General features: G+C 35.5%; 2 protein-coding genes across 2 annotated transcripts; one reads left to right on the top strand and one right to left on the bottom strand.

The window, feature by feature from the left end:
• The first annotated feature begins 783 nt into the window (after positions 1-783).
• On the top strand, positions 784-4,673 carry LOC120631754. Its single transcript, XM_039901433.1, has 3 exons — positions 784-1,133; positions 2,384-2,573; positions 4,405-4,673. Exons 1-3 carry the CDS (start codon positions 897-899, stop codon positions 4,671-4,673), a joined length of 696 nt encoding a protein of 231 aa, XP_039757367.1. The 5' UTR covers positions 784-896.
• Positions 4,674-9,379: 4,706 nt separating this feature from the next.
• Positions 9,380-11,927, bottom strand: LOC120631504. Its single transcript, XM_039901120.1, has 3 exons — positions 11,676-11,927; positions 10,758-10,950; positions 9,380-9,911 (listed from the first exon to the last, which is right to left on the bottom strand). The coding sequence occupies exons 1-3, from the start codon at positions 11,886-11,888 to the stop codon at positions 9,592-9,594; spliced, it is 726 nt and encodes a 241-aa protein (XP_039757054.1). The 5' UTR covers positions 11,889-11,927; the 3' UTR covers positions 9,380-9,591.
• Between the last annotated feature and the right edge of the window lie 392 nt (positions 11,928-12,319).

Genomic DNA, 12,319 nt, shown 5'->3' on the forward strand with positions numbered 1-12,319 from the left:
TCGGGAGCGATAAATCGATCTAGCTAGGATTCATTTTTAGAAAATATCTTATTTTATTCGTGTTTTATCGATAAATTGTATATATATTTATGTAATTGGAATCTCGGAATCGACTCCAACGATTTTCATGCAGTTAAGTATACAGGGGGTTTCGGGGGCGATAAATCGATCTAGCTAGGATACATTTATATCGTATATATTATTTATATTTGAGAGATTCTGATGCGTGCGATACGTGAACGGTAAACGTTACGCCAAACGTGTTAGTATATCGGCCTTGTTGTTTCTTTAAAGTTCTATAAAACAGTCCGCGACAACATACGAATATTTATTTAAAGTCGGCTCCTTCGCGGACGAAGTCGCGCGGGTCCGCTAGTGTTACCATAGCTAAGCTGTATCGATAGGTAACCAGGTTTTTCTGTAAAATCTATTTAACACATTTAATAAGTATATGCTAATGGCCACATATTAGAGCATTTATTAATGTTGGATTATTATCACCGAGTAAACTGTGACACCTAGGTAGTGCGCTACAGTCGGCCGTCAAGTTATTCCTATTGCTGAACTATCATGCTAAATTAAATTCCTAGTAACCTTCCTTCCTATTCCTAGTAACTAAAAAGATCTTAAACCAACCATTTGAAGACACACTAACGTTATAATATTTTGCGTAGGTTCAAGCTTTCGTACCCTTAGAAAAATCAAGTGATAAAAAATAGAATCTCTATGGTCATGATGACGGCAGACACTTCAATATAATTGTCTGTCAAGGCTTGTCACAGTTAAACGTTAAATCTCTACTTCATGATGTTACTCTTTTGTAAATAGAATAAATAACATTTAGAAATGAAAGTTTTAAAGGAGGAAATTATATTCCGGTTTTAGTAGCACTAAACATGGTAAACGATGACAGTGATGATAAAACTGCCACTCGTACGAAACCAAGATCTCGTGGTTCTGACTTCCGTTCTTTGCGTATACTGGTCATCGAACCACGAGGCCGGTATTGTAAATCGGTATGGTGTGCCATCGGTATTGGGCTAGCTCATGTCTTTATAGGGGCGACAGTTATGACTGCTTTGTTGTTTCATTTAAATGTAGGTGACCTTCACGCTGTCCTGTGTACTGTTGCAGTAAGTATAATTTCATATCTATGGGAGGTCGGTGGGCTAAGAAATTGGTCCTTGGTCTACTTAGTCTATCTATCCTGTTGCAAGTTCTAAGCAACTGAGTATCTTATTTGCAGGTTTTTTGTACTGAACGTTCTCCTAAAGAAGCGTATTTCACATTGACTAAGTCGTTACTTTACAATTAACATCAAAACAAGCCACTCTGCTTTCATCTCTCATAACGTAAACAAATTGTTAAGATTGTTAAACTGTAAAATGACGTTGGAAAAGAGCAATCTGCTGAGTGTCTTGTCGGTTTCTTCTCGGTAGATTCTGCTTTCCAAACCGGTAGTAGAGTCATTACAAAACTGAATCGACGTATTTATAGTGCACACAAACCTAGGCCTACGTGATATTAAAGAGATTTGTTTTTTTTTCTTTTTAAACTAAAGCATCAATATGTAAATATGGTTCAAGAAAATTAGTTAAATGTTTAATGCAAAAAAAAAGATTTTATTCTATAACACCTATCTAGTGATCATCATTGTCATCTTCGAGTATGAAAATTTAAATAATTTTCAACCAAGATGCATTATTTGGTTTTGTTAAATAAGAAATAGGAAAAAGGTTAATTGGATTAGTCTGCAACGTTTTCGTACATATACTCAATAGGTGTACCTCACAGGGCATCTTATAGGTAAATGGCTGGATCTTAATAAACCTTCTAACCTACACGCTGCTTCAACTTGGACTGGTGGGGATAAATGCATATTATTAAACCTTATGAAAACTAATACCTTCGAACAGTGCGTGTTGTCAGTGATGACCTATGCTAACTATGAGCCGCATAAGAAGGCTCAGGCTCATTCAGCGAGCTAGAACTATGCTTGGAGCATCTACATGATCAAATTAGAAATGAGGAGATCCGTAGAAGAACCAGATTTACCGACATAGGCCAAAGAGTCGGGAAGGAGCAGGGCTATGTGCTCCTGCTCGGGGAACTGGCGGACGTTGGGGTCCCAAGGTGTTGGAATCACGACCTTGCACCGGTAAATACAGCATTGTTAGACCCTCGACGCGGTGGACTGATGACCGTGGTATTTGGCACTCCCTAGAAAAGACCATAGGTCCCGCAGTGGAGGTCCATTTGTTGACATGATAATGATTATGATGAATAATAAAACCGCGACCGAAGGCTAATCGCGCAAAGCAAATTAGAAAGTCTCGTTCTGGATAGTAGATATTAGTGGTTTTTTAAGCTTTATTTGTTTCAGTATCATTTCTTTACCGCAGAAGCTATATTGAGCTTGAACTACGCCAATGGTTGGTCGGCTCCATTGCATTTACGGCACAGGCGATATGCACACATTTTCCTGCAATTCTGCGGTATTGTCTGTGGCATAACGGGAACGCTTTTAGTATGCAAGTCCAAAGGTTTATCAGGAACTGTACATGGTGTAACCGGTAAGTTTAATGGAAATTCAGATAGTTGATATTTTTTTAACAGCAATTACTTGACAACACAAGATTTATAAATATATCATAAATATATTTGAAAGCCCATTGGCGCAGTGGCCAGCAACCCTGCTTTCTGAGTCGAAGGCATTGGGTTCGATTCCCACAGTTGGAAAATGTTTGTGTGATGAACATGAATGTTTTTCATTTCCAAGGCAAGTGTTTATCTGTATATTATAAGTATTTATATTCATAAAAATGCCGGGCTGGATTACCAGCTAAGGCCAATAGTTGTAAGGTGTTGAGATTTTCTGGCCTCAGTAACCGCCCGGAGAGATAAAACCAAATACTGTATTTATCGCTTCATCACCCATGATCTGCAAATTCTAGTGCTCAGGACTAGCAGCCTAGTGTTCTTTAACGTCAATATAGCCCCGTGTGGTGCAGATAGTTTCTTGGTAGAAAAAACCCACTACAAAACAACAATTTTCACCTTAGCCTTGAAATCTAAAACGCAATTCTGGCCCAACAGTGTACCGTCTCCGCTTAGAATGAGAAAGATTAAGGCTGTAGTTTATTACGTATTTGAGAACATTATGAAGAATTCTCATAAAGCAAGTGATATTTGAGGCTGGCCTCCCGAAAGGAAGGCCAGCCTCTAACCAATAGGCTATCACTACTTAACCACTCTAAAAATTAAAGAACATCACGGAACAGAAGTTAGGTCTCTGTATGGATTTACCTAATCACTTGCATGCAATATACACGCAAGAAACATCCGGCTAATAGATCGAGGCAGGAATTCTATTATCTTGTGTATGTGACTTGCTATGTGGAAATTGGAGGTCGAGATCAAATGCCACCGATATCGTGCCGATATTAAAACTGATAACAGATTCGCCAGTCGTTAGTGATTAGTTTATGTGATGGCTATATTGATAATACTTGTAGCAACATTGCATACCTATCATTACTTTAATGTATACGGTTTTAACCTGGTGGTTAGGACTTCCTTGCGGAAAGACCGAGTTCGATACCCAGCAGACTCTACTAACTTGATTTCCTTGAATTAACCTTGACCTAAAGTATTAAAGTAAAGTATTACTAGTTGAACTAGTACGTAAGTAACAGTCACAGTAAGTAACTTTAAATTAGCTAATCGAATTTAGTACGTATTTGAATTTAATATTTATTTTGCAAAATTTAAAAAACGAAACAAAGAGTAAAACGGCTTACGCATTGCCACCCTTGTTGTCGCTATAGGGTGCATCTTCACGCACTGAATTACGAATTATTTTCTTTGGTATTGATAATGTATTAAAAAAAATACTATCCAATGCAGGGTATACATTGGACACATTATCAGGGATGACTGTTTGTAAGCAGAAATACTCACCGTGTATTACTATTAATAAATAGCTAGCCCTTTATCTAAGAGGCCTAGGGTAACCCCCTATGGAAGTGTTGACATCAGTTCTGTACATATGGCAAAATCCAGCATAGAACATCACTGTTTGTCTGTTAGTTTGCAGACGTGTAATAATAAGCTAGCTGGTTCATTTAAATCTGTCGACATTATCAAATTCTTAAGTGCGGGTTAAAATATCAAACCTTTAACAAATCTTCGACAAACCTTCTTACGTCTTATGAGTTGTTCATAAGATGTAAGAACGTTTGACAATTTCAATATTGAAATTTAAAGCAATCATATTAATGGATTTGAGAAAAATACATCGTGTCATCTTGCATTATCTTTGAATAGTGGTTTTATAGATCTTTGCATTTATTTAATGGGATTGTTAGGTTTATATTTAAATCTTTGTTTTAATATTTGTTTCAGGTATGGCAACAGCTACATTGGCGGTCATATCGCTTCTAACTGGGCCTTGTGGTTTATTACGCGGTCGTTATTTTAAATTTGTTCATACGTGTTTTGGCATTCCAACATTTCTGTTATCATCGATAAGTCTTTGCAGTGGTTTATCTACGTCTGATTTCGAAAAGTGGGCAAACACAACTGTGATATTTATTTTGATAGGTTTCATTGTTTTCTATACGGTATTTATTTTGGTGACGTGTTTTATAAAGTGTATGATGAGGATTTATTAAAAACAAATGACAATTTAAATTTTGCTTTTTTTTTTTTAATTCCTTAGTTTTATCACTAGAAAAATCAGGCTTCTTATATTTGAGTACTTCAATTTGATTATTATAGTATGTACTTCATACATTTATTACAGCCACTTTATCGAACACTTTATTATTATCGGTTATCAGGAATACGTGAGAAATATTATCAGTGATATAAGATGCGTGACCAATATAGTTCATTCATTGTTTACTTAAAATAAATTAATGCTCATAGTAACCACTTATTTAAAGTTTAGTAATTATAGAATCTCCAATAATTCAGTTAGTTTTTTAAGCTTTATTACGGGTTTTATGTTAATATAGGCAGTGGCAAACTTATTCGATGGTAAGCGATGATGCAGTCTAAGATGATAACTGGCTTACCTGTTAGGGTGATAGCAGTTATATTAAAAACATATCCATAATCGGTTTCTACGCGACAATGTACTGGAACGCTAAATCGAGGGCCTATTATGAACCCACGATAGGGCAAAAGTAACCTCTCAGAATATAAAGGGATTAGGCCTTAGACAAACCTCGCTGGTCAACTGCTGGTTGCTGATTACGACATTGACACAAAAAATTATGAGGAACTTAACCTTTATATGATAGTATTTTATTTTAAAAAAGGCGTAAAACTCCCGAGAATTTAAGGAGCAGCGAGTCGATATCGAAAGCCACCAAAAGGTATTTAGTAATAACCACAGTTGATCACCACTCTTTGGACCGTATAACCAATTTGAACTACATTATGTTAAATTGATCTGGTAACACCAATGCAGTACAATCGCTGGATGTAGACAAAACACGTAATGTGCGACCTGCTGGTGACAGTTCTAGTGAAGCCAATTATACTTAGTCGGTGTTTAGAGGATGCATGAATACATTGGCTCACTCCTTAATCGCCATAAGTGTTTTTGTGCCGCTGTACTTCGGTTCAAGTCAATTTCACTAAGTGCCTTTCAACTGCATATCAGCGTTAGGCTCTGCGTCGCTAGGGTGAATAGAGAGTAGGTATACATTACCAGATATTGAGATATCTGGTACTTGATGATATCAACGATGTAATTGAAATTTTCGAGACTGTCTTATCTGGACACTTGATGCTTACATAAATTATTTACAATATTAGCGTTACCAACAGAATTTCGGGGTCTGTTATATTTCCTGCATACACCGGGGCTATCTCTTATCGCTCAAAGCAGTACTGTTGTAAAATTATAGTTTAAGATGACATAGCTCAACAACACTAAAATAAGGTTTATAGCTCTAAAACTAAAACGTCAACAATTTAAAATAATACTGCTTTGAGCGGTTGAAACAAGGATTTTATTTTATTTTTATTCTAGGAGTCTCATTAGATATAAGTTGTAGTGTCTCCATATTAAAAAAACTAGATGGCGCCACAAAGATCCTGCATCGCGCTAACGAAATGTGTTCACAAAAATGGACTGAATGAATTGAGACCTATTGTTACGGTCGACCGCATCACATTAGCTCCCGTACAAGGCGCCCCTTACCTATCATAACATTCTTGACGATTTTAGGCATTCAATACTTTGAATGGTAACAAGTAAGATGATTCAATAGATACCCGTATATGAGCGAATACAGTTTGTATAAACATAATATGTATTGCGATTAGATTACAAAAACATTGTTAGAACTACAGGGAAAACCCGATTTGTAACAGGTAATGGATACTGCCTGATATTGTTAGTACAATCAAAGATTGCTCATCATCCTCGGACTAGAAATATTTCTTATAGGGCGGGATGATACAGAACTCATACCTCTGATGATGATCACTTGGCGACCTGGGCGGCCTGCTAAGCTTCTGGAGTAAGCTCGGCTGGCTGGAGTAACCCAGCAGGGAGCCGTACCAGTGGCACTACGTACAACGGAAGGTTACGGCCGATCTAGTACGGAAAAGAAGAAGAAGAAAAAGAAGACCTCTGATGATTTAGCTTCCATCGATAATATTATATGTGCCGTGTGGTGACGGCCACTATTTATAGTCGAGATCGTTTCATACAGCAGAAAACAATATTTGAATGTAATTTGATCTGCTTCCAAATTTCTTAATTCAGAAATTAATGCTTTAATTTTTATCTAATTTATGATTTTAATAATTTTTAACTAAATTTAAGATATTTTAAATATTGCTTTTTGTAACTGTAGATCATGAAAAAACGGTTTGTCTGATGTTTGACGGCAAAAAATCATTGTGTTTTATACACAGTAATTTTTTTACTCGAACAATCTGTGCGCACTTGTATAAAATGTTTTATGTGTCTGATAATAATGTCGAATCTAAATACGATACTAGATATCTTTTATATCGCAATTATTGATTGATTTAGTAAAATGCAATTAAGGATTAACATATATACTTACTGATTTGCAAAATTATATATTTTTTATTTAATTCTTAACTATGCTTAAAAAAATAAAAAACACTATTAAAAATTTATAAAAAAAACATCCACCTTCCGCTTGCGGGGCTTTTGAATGCCCAAGCAACCGGCGCTCAGGGCTCCAGAGTGAGGAACCTCCTTACAATACGCGCCGTTTCAAGGACTACTGTGTTCTGTATCCGACCCTTGATCCAATAACCAAGTAAAAGCTTCTTAAGATGTTGGTCGAAGCTTTTCGCGAGAAGATCATTGACTGAAACGACAATCGGAACAACAACGGTCGACTCAACATTCCACATGGCGGTAATCACGTGAGCAAAATCCAAGTATTTAGATACTTTTCCTTTTCAGCTTTCACCAGATTATCGTCATGTATACCTTTCTTGCTAGCAATGTTCACTTAAATCTGCGAGCTAATAATGACAGCTTGTTACACGTTCCTGCTAGTCGTTCATTGGCGTATGGCAATTCTTTTACGGTAAAGGTGGTTAATTTATGGAATGAGCTGCCAAGGGATATAAGACAGTCCAAATCATTAAACATCTTTAAATCGCGGTTAAAAGACCCTGTCTAGTATGTAGCAAAATATCTATGTATTTTATGTGTATGTTTAAATAGTAATATGTATTTAAGTTTATATATTGATATATAAATGTATATTGATATTTATATACATATATATAAATATATATGTTTTTACTATATATATGTAGTATTAGTATGTAATGTTTATAATTAGCACAATTTAAGTATTGCACTATCCCGTTTTCTCTAATATGTTTCTTCAACCAAAGGTTGTCTGGAGGAGATCGCTTCAAGCGATAAGACCGCCTTTGTGCATATGTATATTATCGTTTTTTTGTTAACCTGGTTTTATATTTGTATGTGCAATAAAGACTTTTTCTTCTTCTTCTTCTTCTTCTACATTACTATTATGATTAGCTAAATTATTTCCATTCCAGGAAAGAGAGACAGAAAGGTAACCTATTGAAAAATAATGATAATCATCAATATTAAATATTGCTGCATAATAGTATTGTCCACTAAGCATTGGCTTCATCTTCATAATATTCTCAAAGTCGTGTAGAGACTTTTTTTATATAAAAACTTGATTATGTAAGGGACTTACATAATCAAATTACATAACCTAATTTTTGGATTACACTAATTATAGCTATTTCTTTAAGATTATAAAATTTATATAACTTAAGAGTATCGATGATATTACTTGAAGTGAGATTTTGTCACTTTACAGCTTCAATTTGTTTTCCAACGAAAGTTAGATTTACCAGGTTACGGGTAACAATGGGCAATAAAAACTTAGCTTAATTTGCTTAGAGCAAATGTACTATCCGTGTGTTTGGTGTGAAGTTATAGATTGAAAAAAATATAAATTACACCGTACAGAAGAACCCCTTGCTTTTTCGTAATTCCGCAAACCTAACGCCTGCTTCTTTCCAAGGCTGACAGTATACCTAACATTTTATTGATTAACCGACTTAAGACCTACTCCTACCTACCTACCTACAGATCTATAGATCCCCACATCAAATCCTATCAATATTAGAAAAGCTCCACATATCTACTCTCTCTGATTACTTCTGGCTTTCGCCTCAGTCGCATTTATCACAGGGTACATTAGCAAAGGCAACAATACTCTATTTCAGAATGTGCGTATCGGGGCTATTACTCTTCTCTGCAGTTTCCTTTAGCTTCAGATGCCATAAAGATAAGGTGTTTTAGTGATCGCTTCGTCGTTTCCGAACGAGTTTGCTCGATATGCGAATGTAGGTTCTTTTGAATATTGACGACATTTTTGGCGTAGTGGTAAGTTTTGTGACATTATGAGTGGAAGGTTCCAATATTCCATTTTTCTTACTATTCGATTACAAGTTAGCCCTTGACTGAAATCTGACCAGGTGGTAACGGTGATAACCGTTTAGGGGTACAACAAATTTCTATGATTGAACCCAAGCCACTAATATGTTTTTACGTGACTTCGGGCGAAACCTTCCACACGAGCAGACAAAGTTTTTGGCCAGTTTCGGCCTCGACTACTATATATGCCACCCTACTGACAAATCCTTATCGTAAAGCTCGTCGGTGGCTACTTTTCACTGTGCTGATATAGTATCCTTTCGGCTAGTGGGTGGTTTCGGCCTAGGCAAGTGCGTTGGTAGACTTAAAAGCAGTTACGAATGCGAAAACACAATGCAATAAATAATATTAATTTATTGTTACTTAATAATAATACTTTATATATAGTTAACAATGAATGAACCTTTTTAACTTAAATACTAGAGTATACTACATTATATATTACTGAAGTTAATTTACGTAATTCAGATTACAGGGATACGCTGTATATAACATGGTTGATAATATGATAACTATTATATTTAAAGCGATTTTGAACACAAAAGCTGCAATAAGTATTTGTATGAACTTTGAGATTCGACATTTTAAGAGCTATCAATTTATCATTTGCACATTCGAACAGTTTTATTTAATGCGGTAATCATTGGGTTGACGATTATAATGAAGGTGAATGCCGCGGACATCGCCATTATAGCATAAGCAAACCCAAAAGGTGGGCCTGCGTTCGCAGTCCAGTTTTTGAAAAATCCATAGTCGAATCCGTAGCAGAGTGCGATCAAAGATGCAACAAATGCAACTACGCCGAAGACGATGTGGGGAATTTTGGAGAAGTTCCCCGGCACGCATTTACGTAATTCATATGCGTAAAGTGACGTTAGTCCGTTAACTAGACTCACTGTAGTGAAGACCATTGCTACCAGAGCTGGAAATAAACGAAAGAAATTTAAAAACTGTTCCAAAATCAAAATTTAGAAATCATTTGTTTTAGAAAGACCTAGTTTCAGCACTCAATATTGTTTTCAGTGATGGTAGCAAGCGCCCAGGGAGCTAAATATGAAGTTGTGACAGACAGACAAAGTCGCGCATGGGGTTTAGTTTTTATAATTTTGGTAACGATACCTTTAAAATATAAGTATTATTGAATTATAAAATATATAAACTGTTAGACTACTCGGATTTTTAATTACCTAATGTAAAAAATGCAACTGGTTTTCTTTATTAGAAAATATCATTATATTAATTAATATTTAGAAGGCCGTAGTTATGAACAGCCTTTTATATTTACTATATTATTTATTACTAGCGGACCCGGCAGATGACATGCTGCCACATAAAGCAGCGCTACCTAACTGATCCAATTGTATTTTTAAACCATACCGGAATCACACAAAATTTGATGAAAATCAGTCCAGCTGTTTAGGAGAAGTTTGGTGACAAACACACGTACCAAAGAATTATGTTGGTATTTATATCGGTTTTGTATTTTTCTCACAGTTTAATCGTTCCAAGACTTCTACAAATATTGAAAGTCCAAAATTAGCCAAATGGGTCAGACGTTCTCGAGTTTTAGTGAGACTAACGAACATCAATTCATTTTTACAAATATATATTATCACACAGTAGACATAATGTGCACAAAATGTTTTAATAAATCACTATAAACGACCTGCGCAAGTTATGAATAGGTGGTAGGTATCAACTAAAACTTTTAAAAATCTCCAATTATTACTTCAAAGTTAATTAAATATTGAAGATTCGTGTAACTCACCAAATTTACCATGTAGAGTATTCCAGTTAGTACTCTTGTCCAGACTTTTGAGAATGCTACCAACAATAGCTAGCACTGAACCCAGGATCTGTAGAATTGTGTGTGTTCTTCTCTTGTCAACCAATCTCAATCCAGCAGTCCAACTGTTGTAAGGGCAGAGTGCAAGAATTCCTTCGGCCATCAATAATTGGTACTGAAAATAAATGAAGGTACGGAATATTAATTTTCATATTGAATAATAATTTCTTTCATACATTCATCATCATCATATCAACCCATTACCGGCCCACTACAGGGCACGGGTCTCCTCCCAAAATGAGAAGGGGTTAAGACCGTAGTCCACCAAGCTAGCCCAGTGTGGATTGATGGACTTCACACACCTTTGAGAACATTTAAAGAACTCTTAGGTATGCTGGTTTCCTCACTTCACCGTTGAAGCAAGTTATATTTGAATGCTTGAAATGCACATAACTAAGAAAAGTTAGAGGTGCGCGCTGAAATTCGAACTCGCCCCCGAAAATAAAGTCGAAGTCCTACCCACTGGGCTATCACCGCTTCGTACTTTATAAAAAGTACGTTTGCAGTTACACTTACTTAACTTGTATAGCTAAAATAGTATTGCGTCGTTAATTTTAAAGTTCCGTTACCAAAAGAGTGGAAAAGAACCCTTTTGTTCCAACTGTCATTATTATTATTATCATCATAATCTACCATCTTCATTCTGAATAAGAAGAGTTAATTATCATCTCATGAGTAAAATTAAGTATTTAATGAAATACATTTTCAGATCTATAATTGGTGGTTACTATAATTTTAAACTTAAGGTACTTTTTAAAATACGTAATTTAAAATAAAAAAATCTAATTTAAAACCTTTAATTCAATCCTTGACTGTAATTTAAATTCCAAATATACTCACTCCAATAACACACAAAACGATATGCAGATTCGTCATATTATTCGTCGGTAATCCATTCCTGAACGCAAATAGTATGGAAATTCCTACTACAATACCAATGAGTATATGAGCTAACAAGTTCAATGTAGATTGAAAAATTTTCAAGGAATAATTTTCCGTTCCCACATCTTCCAGTTTCGAACTATTCACTGCCTCGGGATCAGCCGCAACCATTTTGAAATTCGTTGCGTCCTTATGTTGCTAACACACGACGAGAAATGTCAGGAGTTTGTAAATGAAGTAATTTATAGTATACCTATAAGTAAAAGCAGATAAACATTGGTGGCTATTTTATCGATAGCGAATGAGATTGCAGATACGTCACCGATATATTTTAGCGATTTCAGTCTGTACCTACCAATCATATGAGGTCGAAATTTGGTTTCGTACAACTTCGAGCACTAGAGTAAGCTTTCGTGCATATGTGCGATAAGATAATTTTGGTACATTTCATCCACTCATAGCGAAACACAAAGGCGGTGTGACACAATAAAAATGACTTTCTAATCTCCTTAAATTAATAATATTATATTATTTGCCACTTTAACTGGCCTCTGTCCCATAAATTCGAAAAAAAAATACGAGTGCCGACGTATATAATTTAA

Source organism: Pararge aegeria, chromosome 18 (genome assembly GCF_905163445.1).
Source record: "Pararge aegeria chromosome 18, ilParAegt1.1, whole genome shotgun sequence".
Classification (NCBI taxonomy): domain Eukaryota; kingdom Metazoa; phylum Arthropoda; class Insecta; order Lepidoptera; family Nymphalidae; genus Pararge; species Pararge aegeria.